At 37.2% G+C, this 23,396-nt stretch overlaps 1 protein-coding gene across 1 annotated transcript in view; it reads left to right on the plus strand.

The window, feature by feature from the left end:
* The window catches only part of CNTNAP5 (contactin associated protein family member 5), a 282,395-nt gene that overhangs the window by 217,622 nt on the left and 41,377 nt on the right, over positions 1 to 23,396 (plus strand). Inside the window, exons 14-17 of the mRNA XM_082763797.1 lie at positions 10,934 to 11,090; positions 20,261 to 20,388; positions 20,584 to 20,754; positions 22,805 to 23,023. Coding sequence (XP_082619923.1) covers positions 10,934 to 11,090; positions 20,261 to 20,388; positions 20,584 to 20,754; positions 22,805 to 23,023 — 675 coding nt within the window. The remainder of the gene's footprint in view (positions 1 to 10,933; positions 11,091 to 20,260; positions 20,389 to 20,583; positions 20,755 to 22,804; positions 23,024 to 23,396) is intronic.

Below are 23,396 nucleotides of genomic sequence, written 5' to 3' on the forward strand. Positions count from 1 at the left end.
TCCAATGTAGTCTGCGCATGAATGTATATACACACTTTTGTCTATACCCTTCAGTTTGCTGCAGTTGGATACACAGGGACTTGGCATCAATTAAATAGCAAAAACTAAATAGAGAAACTATTCTAAAAACGTAAACTTATTGTTAGGAGTGTGAAGGAAAACGAGTTGAGAATTGATTAAGCTCCTCCACAGAGAAGACAGATTGTCATTTTGACCTTTAAAGCTGTTCAGGATCTATCAACAGGACCTTCTTCTGAGTATAGTATTCTATGAATTTTTTCATTTATATTCTCTTGCTTTTCTCCTTACATACTGGCTTGGAGCCAGTTCATTTCATGGTCTTGCCTATACATATGTTCTGCTACAGCTGCATTTTTCCAAAGTGCCCAATTTCACTGCACTCTAGCCTTACTTAGGATGACAAATGATGCCCCTGCTGTTCTGACCAACAGAAGTGTAATTGCAGCCCGAGAAGGGGATGGCTGAACCAACAAAGTGCTATAGTTTGAGTACATCTTTAAGATGAAACTGACTGTATTTGTTTATTGTAGTGAAGTTTCTGATTCTTCCTCTTAAAGCATTAATTGCTGACATTAATTGTAATGTTGAGGAAAACAGAATTGCTCAGCAGTTGAAAGCAGTGTCAAATCAGCAGTTATTTATTTTCCTTTTCTCTATAATGTGTTGTAACACATCAGACTATAAGCAAATTTAATGAGTTGCAGTAATGCTTGTGCCCACTCACAGATAATGGGATGCAGTTCGATTTTTTTTTTTTTTTTTTTTTTTTTTTTTGATAAAGCACTTGTAGCTGGTTTTTCTCCACTGCTGTGTTGGGTATCCAGATGGGTGCTGTTAGGATCACAGGAATAACAACTGAATGTTGTCTTTTTCTGATTAATATGTTTTGGGAGCACAAAATAAACCCAGTTCAACTGGCTGTGTGAGAGTTCGGTGGGGATGTAACAGAAGAGTAGGAGCACTCTACTTGTCCAAGCTGCCTTGTTGCTCATAATTAGTATAAAACTTGGAAATGTACCTCTCTAAACTCTTTCTGGATGTTAGCCCTTCCCTCCCCTCTCTTCTCCTCCCCTCTCCTTTGTCATTGTTTACAATTTTTGCCTTTTAAACTACAGCAACTATATTATGTACTCTGCACAGGTACTCTTTCAGCTGTTTAGTGTAAATCTAAACACTCAGCTATTTTATTTTTATTGTTGTCTCTGGCTGTTACAGAAAGATGTATGGGGAACAGTACCAGATTTCTTCCTAACAAAGGTGTTTGTTTATCTAATTAATATTACAGGTAACTTTAGATGTTCACATATCATTTTCAAAGGATTCTTTCCAAAACAGAAGCATCATACCAGTAATATCTCCGATAGCTATTATCAGGTTTAAGAAAATCCTCTCATTTATGTAATTAGGGATTGCAGCTTCAAAGTGATTAACAATATGTTATTACCTTTTCTAATTTATGTTCTCTTAACATTTTTTCTATTTTTATTCTAGTTCAGGAATTCAGCATATTTACAGATGATATTTTGTGTTTTCTTTAAGACCAATCTAAGCCATGAAAGTCAGTAGTTATTATCAGCCACTTACAGGAACCAGTTTGTGGTTGCCCTACAAAAAGATACTCTGAAAATGACATTGTCTCAATGACTTTCTGATTAGATTCACCGTGTGTAAATAGATGTTATTTTCTAACTGTCTACCATGCTGGGAACTGAAAGACAAGATGTGTTCTTGCTGTTTTGTGAATCAATATTACTAATAATTATTCTCTATACCCAAATCTAGTTTTTATTATTCCTATAGGCTGTCAACATAAGTATGATGGCAATAAAATTAACCTGTCTTTTGTGGAGGGTTTTCAAATAAGAAGACAGTACATTTCAGTCACTAGTGACTGTTCTGCTGTAATGTTAGCAGGAGGGGAAAAATAATAATAAGGATACTTTTCTCATTAATGTTGGGAGTTAGAACTGCATATCCAGGAAGCAGTTCTGTTGAGTAAGGTAATTTCATTTTTACTTAGATACTCTTCAAACTAAAGGGAGAGAGAACTATTATTAGTATATATAGTCTCTCCCAAAGGACTAAGCAGAGATTGCTCTCCACAGCCTGTTTTCCGTGTTTCTAGTAAGAAATGTCCCAATTTTATCTATTTTCATCTTATTGTCTATCAAATCACATTTTTGCTGTGGCCATGATCCAGCAAACCATCCATGGATACCTGCAAGTGTTGGATTAAACCTCGTATTATTTCCACTCTATTTCAATCGACTTGTGTCCATAAACATTGGCAACCTGCTCTGGCTTTCAGACTACTGTTAGACCAGATTGTAGACCTGTTTTTCTCTGGAATTTCTTGATGAAATTTCTCTGGAATTTCTTAGCTGCCTCAGGCAGATAGGCAGCTAAGAGTCCATGAGACTGGGAGCTGTGCAAATCTGTGAGCTTTGCTGTACAGCTCTGCCGTTGCACCACATTAAGTGCAAAAGTGCTGCAGGTAGGGTTCCTCTGTTACTCTCCATCCATGCCCTATCCCAAAAGCTTGAGCTGTTGCTGTGTCTCTTTCAAGAACAAATGGATCAAATATATAATTAATTTCCCCTTTCTACCACCTTCAGAAATATATCCTTCAGGGCTTTATTTCAGTCTCTGCATACCTGCAGATGGTGCTTTTATCTGTATCAATGACAACCACAGAATTTGTCTAAGGAGTTCTTACAAGTTGACTCTGTTTCAGAACAGCCTGAAGTAGTGGGCTGGAATAGATGTTTAAAAGAGGTCCCATCCAGCTTCAAACACTCTGCTTCTATGAATGCTCTCATCCTCAGTGAGTGCAGGTCAGCACAGCTACACTCTTTTCACTGGAGCCAGATCCATTTATAATAGTTGTTGCATCTGGCTGGTTTCATCCCTAGAAAATCATAGTGAATGAATGAGCTGTAAAATGTTTCCTCCTGGCAGTCTTTTCTGGGGCAGTTGCTCGTAATATAATTTTTACAGTGCTATGAAAGTTGTGTCATGTCAACATTCCCATGAATAACAGATGAAAACTAAGTTTTCTCGTGGTGAAATGATTGGCTTACAGTTTGTTGCACCATCCATAGCCTTTGATGTTTCAACTATTGCCCCCTATCCACTGTGATGTATTTCTAGGCTCTGAAATTGCTTCCTCTATGAAAACTTAAATAGCGTTTCTCCCACTGCTGGATATGGACTTCTATTTGGAATGGGTAAGATGGTACTGGTGAAAGAAGATGAGAATGAGCACACAGGAGCTGAAAGAGCAGTGTGAAGACAACATATGATGGCATCAACTTATTTCTTTTTTTTTTTTTTTTTTTTTTTTTTTTTTTTTTTGCTCTTCTGGCCTAGGCAGGGTCATGCTGGTTGCATTGCTTACCCATTGCCATTATTCACTTGCAATTGAATCCAGGTCACTGACAGGGATTTGGTCACAGCACAGAGGAAGGATGTGAAATGATGTCATCGGCCTATCTGTTAAGGCAGTACAGATTTTTTCATCTGAATTTACTTGCATGTGTTAGGCTAATAAAGAAAATGAGATAGAAAAGTGGAATGAGGGAGAAGAAAAGAATTAAAAGCAAGAGAGACAGGATTTGGAGTGAAGCTGAGATGAAATGTGGGAGATAAAGTAGATCAGGTAAAATACTTTGTTTCAGCAGCATAGGATACCCAGTCCATCTTCAGCAAAAGCAAAACTCCTGAGGGTTCAAAACTAATGTTTTCTCTCTTTCTCACTCTCTCTCTTTTTCTTCCCTCCCTCCCTACCTTCCCCACTCCTCCCTTCTTCCTTCTCCCTTCTTCCTCCTTCCTCCTTCTTCCTCCCTTCCTCCCTTCCTTCCTTTTTTTTTGTATGTCCTAAAAGCTTCAATCTTCTATGCATTTTTGGTTTCCGGTTGTTTTTCTTGCTGCTCGGTTTTCTTCCTCACCTGTACGCATAAGCTGTTCCCATAGTCTCTCTTGTTGGTTCAAGGCCCGCTTGGATCTTTCAAGAAACTTGTCACTTGGCCAGAAATTTATTGAGAAAGCAGCCCAGCCTGAGCTGGCAGAGCGTTCATAATATTTTCAGTCATCTTTGGCCTTCTGCAGAGACACTAGGCATAAAATTTTAATCTTGATGTAAATTCAACCTTCCCCATCATATAAAAGTATTTGGGTATCAAATGTCTATTCCCACCTTCAGATCTCTCTCTCTCCAAAGGTTGATGATGATTTCGCCTTACTGAAGTACAGTAAGTGTAGGATGATAACAACTCTGTCATTACAACTCAGCAGTTTTGCTCATTAGCCTTTTGTCAAATTGAGAAGAAGTAAAACTCCATGTTTATTTACCTTCTTTCTGCCCATTCTCATCTGCAAGAATGTCTTAACAACTCCAGGAAGAGCAGTGTGATAACAGCCATTCCAGAGGGAGAAGACAACTATATCTGCTGCAGTTTGTTGTTGTTGTTGTTTTTTCTATTCTTTTTAATGCAATTACTTCAGCCTGAGACTGTATGGCAGTAGTGCATCTTGGCAGCAAAGCTGAATAATAAGAAAGAAAAAGTCAGTGAAGCAGTGCCTTTTTCCCCCTCATTCTAACCACACTTAAAAAAAAAAAAAAAAAAAAAAGTTTAAATTTAAGGGTCAGACTTTGTGACTAGGTAACATTTGCCCGGGAGTGGGTCTATTGGTGTTAGCAGAACTACTTCAGTTTTTGATAGCTGCTCTGAATAAAGATTACAGGATCTGACCACAAATTGAAGTCAAATTCAGTGGAAATCTTAATAACATTGTCTAGCAGCATTGCTATTCAGTACAGAATGGCATCTGTCTTGCTACTGTTTGACCTCCTGTGGTTTCCAGTGAAGTTGCATTTGTCATCTCTGAAAATTAGGGCAGTGGTATGTGGGTGTCAGTTTAAAGAAAGAAAAAGGACAGTAAAACCTAATTTCACAGTTGGCATGGGGGAAGTTGTGGGTAAAAGGAAACAAGTGTTAAATGGTCATTATTGCTATACTGAAAGGAGAAGAAACAAGCAGAGAACAAGTAAGTGTCCATATAAAAGCACTGTAGTGTGGTACGAAAACAATTGAACAATTTGATGGCTCAGTCAGTAGTTAAAAAGAAACATGTCATAGTGTGTTGTTTTATTATTAGTAATAATAATAATAATTTTATTTTTTGGCTCCATATTAAATACATTACATTTTTCCAAGACAAACTGATCTGGAGTTTGCCTTCCATTGTGATATACCACCTGCTGCCACCTCAGAAGAAAAGTGCTGCTTCTTACCTGCTGGGGCAGAGCCATGAGTCCCTCACAAATGTGTATAAATCTGTGAGCAACTTGGTTTTGCCATTAATTGTCAGCGCTTGCTTCAAAGAAGGGGTAGGATGTACTGGTTAATGCAACACAGCCTGAGTTTGTATCATACTGTGATTAGTTTATTCTTCCAAAATTGTAAACTGCCATTTAAACCAATACAGAATCAGAGTCATTAGCACCACAGACCTCTTTGCTGAATAAACAGACTCTAAGAATTTTTTATTTTGTATTATCCATTCAATAATTATTTTGTATTATCCATTCAATATGGAATATTTCTCCACTTTATCCATAATTTTAAGCAAAATTACTATATAAACATTTCTTGTTATTTATTTATTTTTTCCTCCTGAAAAGGCCAAAGGGGAGAGTTAGGCTGCAGTTTAATTAGAGAAGGTTAGGCTGCAGTTGAATTTCTAAAAGTTCTTTAAAAAAGCTAGAGAAATGATGTGACGGAAACGAATCAAAACCACAAGAAAACAGGATCCTGGTAAACTCTTACAAAAAACAAAAAAAAAAAAAAAAAAAAAAAACTTTGAATCACTATTTCCCTTGTTCTCATTCTCTTACTCCTTTCTCCACTTTTTTTTTTTTTTTCTTCAAAAGCCTTTTAAAAATGGATAATCTGAGAGCATAATTTATCCTCTGGATTGGCCTCTGCATTCAGTTATTCAGGTTGACATTGCCATGCATGAGTTTACATAGACTTGCCAACTGATTGTTTTATCTGACATTCAGGATACCATGTGAGCTGTTTGCAGGATCTGATTTTGTTGAAGTCATTCATGCAAACTGGTATTTTAAGTTTTTTGAGTATTGTAGCAAAGAATTGTCTTTGATTGTTTTATTCAATTCTAGAATCAGTATTTTCCCAGTTTTCATCGTCTCTTGATAATGTGTATCTTTCCACTTAAGAGAAAACAGCATATATGTAAATTAGTCTTCTCTTTTATCAGTAAGACATAGGCATAAGATTTAATTCCATTCTCTGCTTAACTCAGTTTGACTTTGGAGAGGAAACTGAACATAAGACTGCCAAGAGAATGTTGTTTAAATACAATATGGTTTCAGTATTTCAACAGACAAATACAAATAAATTGACATGCTATGATGGTGGGAAAGGCCTTAAACTGACTTGTTTCAGTATTTTCAGTATCTAAGTGCAGAAGCCTTCCCTGTGTACGCAATTACTGGAGACAGAATTTAAGTTTGTACAGCACAGGAGTTTAACACAGGATCAAGTTTATCTTATATTTCTATCATTAGATTTTTGTTTGTAGCAATAACAAAAGCCACCTGGCAAATGATACAGACAAATCTTGAAAGACATTCCAAGTATAATAGTGTTAAAAATGCGTGGCTTATTTTAACTCAAGTTTTATAAACATAAAAACCAAAGGCAGGAGTTTCTGCCTATAGGAAAGTAAACTGACTCTATGGAAGTTGTTTGGGATCTATAGACATTGTACTTTCAACCTAAATGCTGTTGGAATATGCTGATTCTCCCCCTCTTTCAGCTTCTATGTGCCTACACAAATAATTTTTGAAATCATTGTCTTCCATTTAAAACATGAACAAACATAAAATAACTCATATCACTAGCAATTTCAATGCCTTCTAATACAGAAAATTAGGGAACTGACAATACAAGGGAGATTTAGGCAGACGGACATTTTCTAGTAAGGTGGTAGAGGGACACCAAATATGTGTCCAGCCACTCTTGTCTCCACATGAGCCAGATATGTACTGCAGGTGAATTTGATCTCAAGCCCTATCTCTTTTTAAGGCTCACTGGGAACAACCTTTATGTGTCTCACTGGTACTGTCTTCATAGTCCTTAGCCTCTGTGCTCATGAACTGTATGGTCTGTTCCAGCTTTGCTTCTGCTAAAGTAGATTTTGTGGAACTAATAATGAACAGTTTAGTTAAGCTCATTGGAAGAGCAGATGCTGGAGATCTGCTGAAGAACTGAAGTCCGAAAGGAGCTCACACTCTGCCTTTCAGGATGGAATGAAACTGAATTTTTGGCTGTGTGTTTCAGTATTGTATATGCCAGGGTTTCCAAAGTCTTATTTGGGCATTCAGGTTTTGGGCATTCAGCTGTTGAATAGCTCAACAGACCACACAGTACCAGGCTGTAGAGGCAGTTAGAAAAAAAAACAAACAAACATAAAAATGGTCAACCGAAGATGAAACCTCTTCTTCTTTTTCAGAACACCAATACCAACCTTGCTTTCTGCAGCTTGTGCCTGGTATTGTGAACACACAGCAGTACTTGGTTTGATACAAAATACTGTCTCCCTTTATTTAATGTCATAATAAATTCAGGTAAAAACAGTGATGTTACTATCACAGTTGTTTGTAGAGGCTCCCAGACAGCATCATGACAGAAATGATTATCATCTTCTGTAGGAAATGTAAAATCTTTGCCTGTTTTGAGAATTTTATTATCAAAATTACAACTTTCTAAAGGCTGATTGAGCTATATGTGGATAAATACTTGAAATAACCTAGTCTCTAGTTCTTTTACTTATGGGTTCAGTCATCTGAGGCTTGTTTGCTTTCTCTGGTTTGGGATTGTTTCACAGATTTTCTCCTTAAGAACCATAGAATGAAGTTCAAAGACAACCTTAATAAATTTATTATAGCTGATTTTATTTTTTCAATTCTAAATAGGTGAAAATGCATAGAAAATTGTACTTCAGTTTGTGCAGCAGGCTTTTGACTTCCTTTTTTTGGTTAAGTAGTGTATTGCTAGGTACAACATAAGCACAGAATAAAGAAAGAGGAGCACTTTTATTAAGTGGACTTCTTGGCTTAGAAATTTTAAAGCGGAATTCTGTTGACCTATGTAGCCATTAGTTTCTGTGTCCATGTTAACACCTTGATTAACATAACTGATCTAAGTCTGAGGCTTTATCATGGAAAGGAAATTGATTCATTTGGAGGTGGAAGAGAACTGATAATGCTCTGAAAAAAAAATTAATAATAATACTGATAGTAATGATTACAGAATGGGAGGTACTGTAACAAATCTACAGATACAGAAGAAAGAACATTAGTCAACACTTGTTGGCCAAACTCAATCATAATGTAAGGCATCCTCAAGATTTGTGATTGTACAATGATGTAAACTTCCTTAAAAGAGCTTGGGAATAGATTGATGTTGCTAGTACAATATTACGTTACTTCAGCATTACAGGTATATGACAGACAATATACATTTCAGTAATTCCTAAACACTTCAGACATTGCTTAAGTCCCATAGATTTAAGAGCTTTGCTGAATAGGTCTGCTATTTCTCATATGTTAAAAATAAGCACATGGAAAAGAGTTTTGAATAATCAGGGCATAATTTTCCATAATACTACAATTGATCTCAAAGAGACTACTTAGGGAGAAATAATTTTTTCACCTTGAGTAAAGGGTGACAGAATTGCACCTAATAAATAGAATTTGGGGAAAAAAAAAAAAAAAAAAAAAAAAAAAAAGTGTTTTTATTTGTTTGTCTTGTAGTCTATCCCTTGACAAAATAAGATTGTTCCTTATACTGTTTAGTTCTGTTGTTTTTAGCTCTGTATTTAATTCAGTTTTAAGTGTCTCAAACTGTGGTGCTTCTTCCACTTCCTCAGTCTATATCATAAATCTTATTTGTATGTTTGCTCAGTATTGCTTGATAATACGTAACAGAAATTGAAAGATGTTAGAAAACTGCTCGTTCTTAATTCCTGTGAATGATTGTTTATTGTTTATTTCACTGTTATGCTAAAGTATGTAATGATTTCTGCCAAAAGAATCTAAGACACAGGTTGAATTTGATTAATGAATACCATTATTTGCTGATAGCCTGAAGGATTTATCTTTTATCTAAGTATTTTTTTCCAGAAAGGGCACTTTTAAAATTAAATTAAGCAATTCTGTATAAATGCCTATTCCAGCTGCTAGACAAATCACCCTTTTATTCAATTAGCATTATTATTCCAAGCTTTATCAAGTAAGTTCCTAATAATATAGTACAGACTTATTTCACTGGCCACAGCATCAGCTCTCACAACATCAGCTGAAAAGAAAAAAATGAAAACATTTTTTATGTTGACAAAAATCCGAGAACTAAAATGGTGGTGCACATTTTTGTAAGATGAATCCTTAGATGTTCTTGAATTATGAATTTTCTAATGAGTACCACTGGGTATTGGTCAAAATCTTCATGTCTTAATTGTTGGTATCATGAGAATGGAGTTACTCTTCCTATTTTTATTTTCCTTTTTTCATGAGTTTACAGTTCAGCAGCCTAAGCTTAGAAGGAAAACAAATATGAATTAATTTTGCCAAGTGATTCTAAAACTCATTTTAATTAGTCCCTTACACTCTACAGTTAACCTTGATTGCATTTCATATTTTACACTTTCTTGCTTTGTGTAATGAGGAATGCTTCCTACTAATAATGTTACTAAAACAGAAGAATAAATTGATGCATTTTTCTACATTAGTGTTGCAGTTTATTTTTCCAAGCTTCTTTGATCAGAAGGATTTGATATGTCAGTTTTGCTAAATTTGCTATCTACCTGTACGTGTAACTGATTACATTTCTTGATTTAAGGATTAAGAAGTCAATGGAAAAGTTAGCTGAGATAGAAGACAAAGTCAATTTTAGCAAAATGTTAATCCATGGATTTCATTATATTTGAATCTGCTTACTATAACTGGCTACTAATATTTAATGTTTCATGTAAAACAGATTATGAAATTTAAACAAAAACTACCTTGCCTTATATAAATACATAGATCTTAGAGCTCCTGTAGATAGAAAAATACTTCACAGAGATAATTTAATTCATAAGTATGGAAATCTTTTTCCCCACTTATCTCCTACCTGACTATGTAATCCAGGATGTTCTAATATCTTATGAAGCTTAGCATTTGCAGATTTCACCCTTGGAGAGCATATTAAAATCCCTAGTCCTGCTCCCTTAGAAAATGATACAAATTTTGTTCTTGGATTAGGCCCATAGTAATAGGTGAGTTTTTGTGTTATTTCAGAATATTTTTACTCTTTGTATGAATTCTAATATGAAAATACTGATCTAAGAGCTGGTATTTACTTCACGATGGTTAGATTCTGCAGGAGGTCTTTGGTCTTTGGTTCAAGACAGCTATGCAGTGAGTCATGGCAGAAGAATTGCGTTCAGACTCCTTCAGTGATCAGATCTCCCCTCTAGCATCATGCAAACACTCTGGACACAGCTGGTGCACAGTAGCATTGGGATTGCATGTCAAAAGTCTTTGCAGATAAAATGCACCAAGATTCTCATGGTGTTTGGCATATGAGACCAATGGGGAAACATCTGCTCCTCAAACCAAATGGTATTACCATATAGCTATTGCTTTCTCAACATGTATTCATTAAAATGGAATTTGGGCAAAGCTTATGGTTTGTAATTTCTCCAGTTTGCATCTTTTCTTTCAGCATTATTTAACATGTCCACCTCCATTCTCTTTTTCATTCTCAGGAGATTCCAATTTGCTTATCAAGTTCTCTTTCTTTGTCTTCTCCCCCCCTCTCCCTCTCCCCCCCCTTTCATCCAGATGGAATGCCATTTGCTTGGTGGGTTGGCCGTGCCAATGAAAAGCATCTTTACTGGGGAGGATCTCTTCCGGGCATTCAACAGTGTGCATGTGGACTGGAAGAAAGTTGTCTGGATATGAGATATTTTTGCAACTGTGACGCAGATAGAGAAGAATGGTAATAATTTTCACATGTGTATGGTAGTGTCTGTGTGACAGCTGGGGGTAGAAAGTAGGGCAAGAAGGCTTAAATCTTCTGTTAATGTATGTTGGGGGAAATCTGAAAGGTTTGAGTATAATCAAATGAGAAAGAAAGTCAAAATAGAATTTACACTTCTGATTTCAGATTAATTTTTTTGTTTGAACCAAAGACAAGATATCTGGCTAAAGCAAGTTGCTGGGATAGGTTGACAAAAATCTTTGTTTTTATTTGTGTGAAAGTTTCCATTGATTGAGTTGGATGAGTAAAAGCTATAGGAAGTTGGTGCATGGATATACATGAGAGAAATTTCAGGAGTACACTGTAAAGTTCAGGTACAGCTAGTTAAAGGATGAGAAATCTGTACTATCAAAAGGATTTGTATTTTTCATATGAAACATTGTACTTTAAGTACTTTAATGTTCTTTTACATTGTTTCTCAAGTTTGTTAATGCGAATGAAAGGACTTCCTTTGGCTCCTGTAGGTTTTGGTTCTGTCTCCATAAGAAGTTTTAGATTTATGGCATTGACATTCAAAGCTTTCCTTGGCTTCAGAGCTTAGCTTTGCCTGGATGTTGCATGAATTTCCTAAGGACACCTCACAACTTTCTCCCATTCTTCGCATCTTCATAGTCTCTTGAGTAGCTGGGAGCTAGTTGGTGAACTTTCCACTTAATTCTGTACTTGTGTTAGAGGGGACAGAAATGCCAGATAAGTGTTGAAAGGACAATTTGAAATACCGTGAAAATGCATGTGAAAACTCAGCTTCACCTGCTGTCTCTACTAGACTATTCACTGATAGGAGCAGCTGCCCTTTCTCTGAAGGGGAAAAAAAGTGTGTATATTTTAACATAGAATAGTTCAGAATTTAGGAATAATGGAAATGGGCAAGGGTGTCTTGCTATAATACAGTACTCTGTTTGAAATGGTGTCCAAATTATCCCTGTGAAACCTTCACTTAAAAGAGAGTCAGTACAAAGGAACCATAAGGGTTCTTGAAACAAACAACATCCCCCTTCCCCCACCTCAAAAAAGAGTCAGAAATGATTTGTCATTTTAAGTGTTATGGTTTTATGGTTTTTTGCTTGCTTGTGTGCAATACTTGCAATATGGCCTCATTTCCAGATAACGTGCATGTTCACTTGGACCCTTTATATCCCTGGAATCACTATTCACTTTCAAAGATCATAGTTCTAGAGGGATTTCTTTGAGAAGCTCTTTATGTAAATGTTAGTTTATGAATATAATTTGTATCGATTTGTACAGAAACACCTCACTGTGCATGTTGATCTATCTTTTCTTTAATATTTGGTTACCAGAAGCACTTTGGTAAGGTTTGTACATGAGCATCAGAAGTATGCTCGTACTGGTGCCTGGTTGTGTTCATCATCCACATTTTTCTTTGCTTGGTGAGCTGCTGCTCTACAATATGCTGTGCTGGTAACCTGAGATCGCAGGACAGTGCACCGCAAGGTCATATTAACCAATTAACCAATGCAAGGTGAAAACTAAGCAAGTTATGCTGGGTGTGTTTATCACCCCCCCCCCCACACACACACACACACACACACGCGCGCGCACAGTGATTTTGAACAGGAAGATAAACTTCAAACATATTTGACAGAGAAGTAGAACTCTCCAAAGTATTAGAAATTACATATTCTGTGAAAATTTATGCCAGGTTGAGGGGAAAAAGCCAATTAAAATCCACAAGAAGGAAGTTAAGGAAGAAAAAGCTTACACTTCTGTTAGATTTTGGAAAACCCTCATGGGAGAGAGATGTTACATATCATGCTTCATTAGCACGGTAACTCACAGAGTTGCTTGTGTCTCCTAATTTCTTGATGATAGCAGGACACACACAGAAGTTTCCTCAGTTAAACTATCTACTGTTTGTTGGTTTGGGGGTGCAGGTGCTTTTTTTGTTTATTTTTTTTCTTCCTCTTTTTTTCCTTTTTTTAAAATCCATTAGAAATCTGGTCATCTTTTGAGTGGTATTCTAAGTTGCAGGTTGCCTGTTTAAAAGCTTTTTTTAAAAGTGACCTTTACAAAGAATTTCTAAACATAAGAAAATTTAATGCCTCTTGAAGATTACTTTTGTGCTTCTCTGCTTGAACACTGACCCCCTGATATATAATGAGCATTTGAATCTGAAACCTGCTGAGATCTGAACTGTGACTTTAACCTGCTATACATTATCTTGGAAGGAGTAAGACAGTAGTAGATGCATTTATTTGCCTTAGCATGAAATAAAATGGGTGCTACAGAGTGGAAAAGCAGAAAATCATTTTTATTCTTTTTAGATAAGTCAGGCTGCTCAGTGCAGCTCCAAGGTAGAAATTCACCAGAATGGCTGGAGCATCCTTTGGAAGAGGAGACAGGCTGAGGATTTTGCTTTGATTTTGTTTCCCCAGACTCTGTGTTGGGTGCAGAAGAACCTACTAATTTCTCAGAGTAACAAAAGAAACAGGAAACAAGAGAAAACAGATCTAAAAAAAAAATAAGTCCTAAGCCAGGTGTTTGGCAGAACAAAATATGCACTTCTAGGCATGCTGACTTTTAAATGATATCTAAGCAGACACCTGAGCCAGCTGCTAACTCCAGTCTCCTACTTGACGTGATGCTAAGTTAGTCCCCCTGGAGTTATGCTGGCCAGATGAACAGGAATATAATTAGTTTCATTCTGTATGGGGAAGTCTTTTGAATTTTTTCCCTTTTCTTTTTATTTAAATCAGTTTAGTGAAAAATACTTTTTTCCATCTAGCTCTTCACTTCTTTCCTCGCCATACTTCCAAACTTTGCAGTATGGTGCCAGCCAGTTCTGTCACTGCAGAACAGTGAAGTAACTTGTTGGTATTTACTAGAGCATGGGAGATCACCTCTGCTGAGGGAGAAGAGGCACAGGCTGGCACCCTGATCCCAAGTAAGGCATAGAGGCACAGTCTGACCCCATATCTAACACGAAAGGTGTTAAATATGACTTGACTGTAGTTTATGCATGCCTCCAAAAAAGGAGTCATTGAAAGCTCTTGCTAGTGGATGGGAAAATTCACTGAGATCCAGTAGCTGCAAGCAGAAGTTAAATTTAGACCAAAAAATCTTTTCTTCCTCTCTCTCCCCTTTCCCCAGCTAGGAATAGTTAACTATTGGAACATTATGTGTAGATGAGATGGATTTGCCATCTCTTCAAGCAGTTACCTTGAAAGAGATTGTCTTCCTAAAAGATATGCCCTATTTCAAAAAGAAGGTGTGTTCTTGATGTAGGCATTACTGGGGAAAGGTTTTAAACAGATCTGAAGAATAAAGCATTTCTGAAATGCATGGAGGGTTGCACTATCATCAGTCCATTCTAGAGATCCTTCAGATCCTTAAACAACTCTACCAGGTTGTCTTTCATCTCAAGCAAAATTCTCTTGCCTTGGCAGCAAAAGTATCACTGCTCACCAAACATTTCACTGAAATGGGAGGAACCTCTTTCATGCCATGGTGTTGCAAGACTGTCATGAAGTCCATTTGCTACTTTGGTCTCTCTGTCTAGAATCCATTTTTCACTTCAAATGCAACTGCTTGATTGAAGCCTATCATCAAACCAAACCTCTTTCTTGCTGACTACATTCACTGGAATACCTTGTGAACTTGGGGAATTTTACATCTTTTTATTTTGTACAGAAAGAATGGCATCTCTGAAATTCATTTTGTACAGAAATCTCAGGTGTCTCAACAGACTTTGGTGGGCATTTGCTGATTGTGACCAATAACTGAAGGGCCTTCTTTTATACCGATCATCTAATCTTATTATTCAAATTATAGGAGTCCCCTCTATAGATGTATATACAAGATACTGGTATAGGAGTATTCTTTTATCTTCCAGAACAGCCTTTATTACTGGAAAACTAAGCCTTTGAGTCTTCCTATTTCCATAGTAATGCACATTTACATCTTTACCATGCCTTTGAGGTACTGCAGGCAATGAGGGAACCGCAGGGCATGAAGGAAGGAAAAAAAAAGGTGAGGTGAGATATTACTATTGTCAAACCCACTGTGTGTCCCTGAGATGTATTGAGTATATCTGGCTTTGTTCATAGTTCAGGGAGGAGGAAAGCCCCATGAAGCTGAATGAGGCCCTATCTGGACAAGATGTATTTGTGTAGAGTTCTGCCAGAGCTGGGGTGTTAAAACTGGAAGGGTTGAGGAGAGCAGGGCAAAGAAACCCTGCTTCTGATGAGCCTGGATTTGACAGGTTTTGTTTGCTCAGCCACTATCCCACGCTGAATCCACTGCCTCAGAAGCAGGGTAGGCAACTCTGTAGAGCACTTGATGCAAGCTCATAAAGAAACCCTGCCGGAGGTGACCTGGCCTGTATAGAGCTGTCTTGCATATCTGCCTTCATGGCTGCATTTGTCAACAAAGTAGAAAAGCTGCCTGCAGAGAGCTGACTGTAGCAGGCCCCTGAGATGTCAGGAATCAGTTCATTACTATCATTACCAAACTCTCTCTGTTTCTCTTTTCTAATTCCAGCAGCAACTGCATTTTGCCCTCACTGGTTACATATGTCCCCTTCTGCTGCTGTTTTTTTCATTAATGTGACTTGCAAGATAGTAATTAAAATGTATTCCTTTGGATTATTAATGATCTGTCCTGCACAAGGCTCAAAACTTTCTGTGATGGAAACCTATTTTGCTGGCCCACTCCTAATGCTGTTCATTGACATCTGCCGCTGATAGTGTTCTTTTTCCCAAATGTACCATATTCATGAAAATCTATCCTGAATATCTGACCTACAGAGTCAAAGACCTCAACAAAGTTTTCATTAATGTATAAAAAGAAAACATACCAATAGGGGATCATATGAGAAGAAATGATGTCTGATGACACTACTGGTCTAACATATGGTAGACGGAAATATGGAAACAGCTACTTTGAGGTTACCAATATATGATGGTTTATGCTGTTGGGATACCACAGAGTGAGAACTTTTGGAGTATTTATTAGTATGCAGGAAAAAGAAAAATAGTCTCCTAATGTTACCATCAAAATAGTTATTCATCATTTACAGGTAGGACTACCTGTACTGTTCTGTAAAGTATCCAGATGTACTATCGCTTTTAGTGTTGCTGCATTTGCAATGAAATGTGATTTTGATTGTGTTTTTTTTTTTTTTTTTATGTTGTTTGTTTATTTGTTTTTTCTCATATGTAGAGAATTTGCTTGACGCATAACCTGCCTCATAACTTATTGAGGAAGTCCTTAGGGTCAATGCCGTTAATACTCAGACATGGATCCACAGTTGACGTCCAACTGTATTTAATACCCATAGCTAAAAAGTATTTTGGTAATTAAATTTAAAAAGCTTTATTGGTTTTGGTTTTGTTTTGGGAAGTACAAATTGACAATGCTCTTCTTGCAAAGAGCTTAGAGAAAGAGACATTAACTGAAGGTGCTTTCCACACTCTGAAAAACATTAAAAATTTCACCTGAATTTGTGCAGAACCAAATGCTTAGTCAGGTAGGCAGAAGTTCTTCCCAAATTTATTTGCACCATATTCTGTGCATACAGAACTCTTTTCAAGAATGGGATAAAGACTGTTTTGGTTTGTGTGAAATCAGGTTTTAGCTCACATTCCCAGCCAAAGAGTATCCCACAGGCAGGACCCACTGGTGCTGAGAAGTGGGATGTCACCTGGTGCAAAAAGTGCACTCGGTAGAAGTGGAATGAAGAAGTAGAAGTGGTACGGAGTGCTATGTGAAGCCTGCTGAGAGAAAAAAAGTAGTGTTTTTGGCAAAGCTGAGAAGCAGCTGTGGAAAACCAAGTATAATCTGTTTTTAAGTTATGTGAAGTGTTAAATTAAAATACATATATGTAAAATCTAGCTCAGGGAACAAATGCAAAAGCAGTGAATCTAACAAGGCTTTATTTTTGTTTAAAAGACTAAATTCTATGTGTGCACATTGTAATTCAGGTGCTTTCTAATCAGGTAATAACACCTTTTCCTTGACAACTGTGGTAGTTTAAAAGTGAACCCTCAAGCCCTCTTCAGGTAAAATTCCAAATATGTTGTCCAAATCCTGGAATATTTGTATTTTGTAGTGCTACAATAGTGCCTGCAGGAAATGATTGTACAGGTACGTGAAACTCTCTTGTTCCTCTCAGAGACATAATATGTTGTGTTTGAGAGGCTACCATGATGCACCACATAAAGAGAAGAGGAATCGTGGTGCTTTATAAGAAATTGAGTTTGAAATAAGCTTAACTTAAAAGACCGTGCATTCAAGATACTCAAGCTTTAGCTTCCGCAAGTCACTTTATAGTGCCTTCAAATATCTTTTTTGCTTTTCTTAGCTGAAACAGCCTAAGTGTTGATTCTTCACTGAAAATTTGATTACTCATCATGGAATAATAGTAATTAGCTGTGACAATAGGTATGTTGTTTCCATTCTAAACACATTCTCTAAAGGGTAGAATGTTTCGGATAGACTTTATTTCAGTGTCTGCTTGTATGAGACATGTATGCTTGTACAAGTCTTTTTTTTTTTTTTTTTTTTTTTTCTTCTGTGAGAGAGATTAAAATACATAAAATGTGCTTTTTGAGCTTCCAGAGAAACTTAATTGAGTTTTCAATACATTAACATAAAAGTGATAATTTTTATTGTTTTTGAATATTTTTCTTTCTCACAGTTGAGCTGTGCTACTAAAGTTCTCAGTAACGCTGGCATATAACTAGTAAAAACTCAGAGTCATAAAGTTTGATATAAAAGAACTTCATGCAATATAACAGACTATCTAATAAGTGATGCAGTTCTCAGAGATGTGGAATAGATATCTTTAAAATGTCACAATTTCATTTATTATTTTTTTTTTTGTGAGTATCTTCAGTAGTAGCTGCAGGAAGGTACTGATTTTTATTGTATTATTGATCATAGCTAGTCAAAAGTCTGCACTATTTTTTGAATAAAAATAAATTTGCAGGAAAAACCCCTGGATATTTGGTGAAAAATCTTTTATATTTTTTAATGTAACTGTCATTTAGTTATTCATGTGTATATTGCATATTTTATGTCCTATTTCTGTAAATCTTTCTGCCTTTCTTTCATTCATTCTACCTACTTTTCTTCCTACTGTGCCCTGAAATGTTTTATTTAATTATCTTCCTAAGAAATACTCAAATAGATCAGCTTCTGTTACAACTGTTTCATAATCTGTTGAGAGCATTTGCACTGACTTTCAAGGATTGATACAATAAGCTACATGACAATGCTTCTGAGAGGCCTCAATGAAGAGATTCGGAGACCATGTACTTTTGATTTTCATACATGATACGTTTCCATGTCAGTCTCTATTGAAGGTGTCAGTCTCTGTTGAAGGCCTCACTCTGTCTTATGTGTGAGAATGTCATCTTTCTGCATTTTGTAATTATCTACATGTCATACACCCACTGAAGCAAGAAAAATGTAAGGGTCAAAGAAGGTACTTTTCCTTTTCTTCTTGGAATTACAAGACAATTAACTGTGCTGCATGCAGTTAGAAACAACGAAAAATAAATGAAATGTTTGCAGCCTTTATCAAAAAGATGAAAGTGCCCCTTCTATGTCTTCTAACATTAATCAGAATAGAGCAGTTAGACAAGTAAACATCCGAGGCTGTGTCAGAGCACAGCTGTGTTGTTCATCTTGATTACTTCTTTGCTGAAATATCATGTCTATTCCCACAGCTGGAACTACATGTATAATGAGGGGTACATTTGTGGAAGGTGGCATTATGAGCAGTGTATAGTCTGGGATCCTGCCTAGGATGTCAGACTCCTTGGCAATGATTTCACTCAAAAACTGCAATCTGTTTCCTGAGGCTTTGTTTCATGTATGCATAAAAGAGAGTGGCTATAAATTTGGGATTATTGTTACCTTGTGTCTGGTCATTGTTGCCATCCCTGTGTGCAGCATGAAGTTTACCCCTCTGAGCATATGGGTGAGATCAGTCCAGACCTTGCGTGCAGATTCCTTGGCCATGCAGACCTAGGGTTCCTTTTCAGTAAAACTACTGAGGTTTGGCTCCATGAAGAATGCTGTACCAGGCTTATGTGCCTGGATTTCCAACAGACTTCAAACCTGAGTTGGGGGAAGATGAACACATCACTTTGGAGATGAGATGCAGTAGCACTTGCCTCTCTGTAATCGATAGATAGAGAAATACCTCCAGAGGGGATTTCAGCTCTGGTAAGATCAGGGCTGGATGCCTGAGGGACTTGGTTAAGTTCATGAAGAAAGGTGGAATGAATGTGCATTTGTATACCCTGCTAGAGTCAAAGCTACTGAATCATTTTAGGGACCAGAGGGCTGCCATGAAATGTCATGCTTCACTTTGAGGACACTGCTTTCCCCAAGGCACTCAGATTAAAAAGAAAATAATCTTCCCATCCTCTTCCTTTTTAGCAGCCATGTGTAAGTTAATAGCTCAACAACAAATGCAGCTGATACAAACAAGAGACTGCAGTTGGGCAATACAGTAAATCAGCCTTTATTATTTCAGTTGCTGACCTAAAAATTTCAGACATGTAACGCAAAGGGCTGATCCACTGCAAACTCACTGCCAATTCAACTGTCTTTGCAGTGTGCTGAGTCAATTATATACTAGCTGTCTTCAAGCTGGATCAGGTATTGTCTAGCGACCCCTTGCTAACACCACGCTGCATCAGGTATCACATGTCCTCCTTCTGCTCAGATAAAGCATAAAGCCAGCACAAATTCCATTGTCCGTCTCTGGCTAACTTAACAGAAATTCAGATTTGGGCTTATATCTGATCCACATCAAATTCATCCTGCTGAGGAAACCCAATAGAGCCTATTTTACATCAATGTCCGTCAGGTAAAAGGGCAGCATTCTGCCTCTGCTTCATAAGCATTCAGCACAGCTAGAATTCATACCAGACAGTATCGTGTATCAAAATGCAGTGTCTTCGGGGGGTCAGTATTACGTCTGAGCATAGAGCGTATGTGCGCATGTATGTATCTTAAGCAATGTGTACTGGTCACAAGTCTTATAGTAAGTATGCAAATATATTTAAGTAAGCATCTTTCAACTATTGCCTTACGCGAGGAATGCTGGGGATTTGTCTGTTGTTAATGTCTCTTTTTGTTTGTTTATTATAATCCAGGACAAATGATACTGGCCTCCTTGCTTTCAAAGACCATTTGCCTGTAACTCAGATAGTGATCACTGACACAAACAGATCAAATTCTGAGGCTGCCTGGAAAATCGGCCCTTTGCGTTGCTATGGAGACAGTAAGTACTAGCTCTTCTTCTCAATTTCTAGAGGAACAGGATGTACCTTTTTTTTTTTTTTTTTGGTGTTACTTTGTTTTGTTTCATTGTTTGTTTTTTAAACGTGTTTATCTGATGAAAGCTATCTTTCCACGTGCAGCTCACAGCTGCTGTCCTGTGCCAATTTAACTATAGAGAAGGGGGTTGTGTTTGCAGGGCAGTTCTGGAATGCAGCTTCCTTCAACACTGAGGCTTCCTACCTGCACTTCCCCACCTTCCATGCTGAGGTCAGCGCAGACATCTCCTTCTTCTTCAAAACCACGGCTCCCTCTGGGGTATTCTTGGAAAACCTGGGGATTAAGGACTTCATACGAGTTGAAATAAGCTGTAAGTTTCACCATGGAGAAATCACAATGTATTTGCCCAATTTGACAGGAGCAGGAAAGTGAGAAGGACTTTTTACTTCTGTCTTGGGACTTTTGGAAGAGCTTGGAGAGGATAAGATGGAGACATAGATCTCTCTCTTCTGTCAGAGTGTCTCTGTATAATGTTGATCATTTTGTTTCATCTTATTGTTATTCAGTTCTTCTTTCCTAAACCAAGAAGTGACTAAATTTACAGTATTTTTTACCCATTTTACCTCATTAGAGAAAGAGCTACTCAGCAGACATGACTGTAGACTGCAATTTTAGTCAAGAGATGCAAAATTTAATACCAACAACTCTCATGGTTACCTTTATTTATTTTTAAATGATATGTCCACTACAATGCAATCCTAGTGTTTCAGAGGAATTCAGTGTGTACTATGTGCATACTGTACTATGAGGTGAGAGCCTATGAAGACCACAGTGCTAATACAGGGTAAGCTGTAATGGGCATTGAATACTTCAAAATGTAATAAATGACTGCAGTACAACTGCAACTTAATGTATAAAAGAGAGGAGTAGAGAACTTAATTAGTGAGTAGGTTTTAACCTCATTCTTGTTCTGATGACTTCAAATTTTTATTAGTGACAGAAGAGTACTGTGGCTTTGACATGAAATATGACTTCTGTATTCCAAATTCTGTCAAGCTTAGGAAAAACAAACTGAGTGCTATGCATTTTATAATATGCTTAAGATAACCCCAACATAAAATTTAATAAAAATGGACCCCGAGGCCCTTCAATTCATTAAACCAATGGTAAATGTCTTGGTGCATTATCACAAGGTAATGAGGTATGATTTACTGTTAATTGCACATCAAAGTCCAATTTGGTTGTACTGCATTTCATTCTCATGGATATAGAAGTAAAAATGGCATTTTGATGTCAAATATCTGACAAATATTGCAAGCCACTAAGAGGATTGTTTAGTGAAAGTTTGTGAAAGTATATTATACCTGGGCTCCCAGAGAAATGTGTTATTTAAAAATTTGAGGAAAGTTTTTTTCCTTTAAATTTGGGCTTCTCATTAGTAGTTATGTGGTGTGTTTCTTGCTGCCAGATGGAATTTCAGCCTAAAGGCCTTGTATCAAGGAAGTTCCACAGACCAGCTGCTTCAAAAGGAAATGGCCTTTTAGCAGATGCAGGAGCTCAGAATAGATCTTTGTCTCTCCCTATGGAGTGTTTCCTATCCTAACTATCTAAGAAGCAGCTTCCAAAACCAGACCAATCCAATTTGTTGGGCTTGAAAATAACAGGTTTTTATGAATTTTCAATCCAAAACCTACTGGTTGTTGTGCAGTCTGTGGACCTGGTTCTTGCCCTTTTTGGTGTATTTAGCATTTTAGGAAGAAGAAAAATAATCAGTAACAAAAATGTTAAAGAGTTCTGGCCCCTTTCAGGCTTCTAGCAGAGGAAGATGGACTCCTTCATATGACTGTTGTTTTTCAGTTACTGTTCTGTTTCTAGGAGCCTTGCTATCTCTGGACATGTTATACATGTATATGACCCTTTAGTTTAGGATCACCAATGAACTTTTTTTTTTCCCTTCTGTTTCTCCCTTGCTTCCTGAGTCAGGCTTATTCACTCAAACAAATGCTTGAAGGTTTCCCTCCAACCATATATAACCAAATTCTGTTAAGAATATGCATTTTGAAAGATTTAGTCAGAAACAGTTCCTTCATCCTTTCCACCATCTCAGCATTATTTGTCCAAGTGCTTTTGTGTGACTTTACTACAGTGTTTGGCACTTTTACTTCCAAAAGAGAATAAATCACAATTTCTAGGGCACCATAATTGTTATAGCAAAAAAAGATGGATACCCACAGCCAAGCATAATCACAGCAGAGATCAAACAGTGAGGCTGCTGGGTAGAAGATGGGATGTAAATGATGCTGTATTATTTGCTGACACAAAAGTTAATGGACCCTATATTTATGTAAGATTTCTTGATGTTAAAACCACTATTTAATTCAGACCTTCACTTTCTCTTTATGTCTATTTGTGTGTTCCAGCCCCCAAAGAGATAGTCTTCTCTGTAGATGTTGGGAATGGCCCCACAGAAGCAATCGTGCAGTCTCCCACACCCCTGAATGACAACCAGTGGCACTATGTCCGAGCAGAGCGGAACCTCAAGCAAACATCTCTACAAGTGGATAACCTCCCCAAGAAGGTCCTGGAGGCACCTGCAGAGGGGCACTTCCGCTTGCAGCTCAACAGCCAATTATTTGTAGGTAGGGACCGTTTAAGGGTTTCTGCAGATGTGCACAGTATTTCTGTGTCTATACCTTGGTAATGCTGTTGCTTCACTGCTGAGCTTGGGTGTGGTAACCAAATTCTGCCTCTTCCTCTTCCACTCCCTCATAAACAACATAAATCCAACCCAAACTACTACCTTTACACTCAAAGCACTTAGTACAGAAACGTTAGCCTTACAATACTAAATGGCATTTTTAGGGTCTAAGATTGCATGAAACATATTTGTTGCAAAAGAATTAGTTATTTCCTCTTGTACAGCTCTGACTATGTAATTTGCTGAAGGAAATGTGATCTTTCTTTTGTGATGCAATGTAAATGGCATACATTCTTGTAAGTTACAGTGGCAAA

The sequence above is a fragment of the Aythya marila genome, assembly GCF_965140915.1.
Source record: "Aythya marila genome assembly, chromosome: 6".
Classification (NCBI taxonomy): Eukaryota; Metazoa; Chordata; class Aves; order Anseriformes; family Anatidae; genus Aythya; species Aythya marila.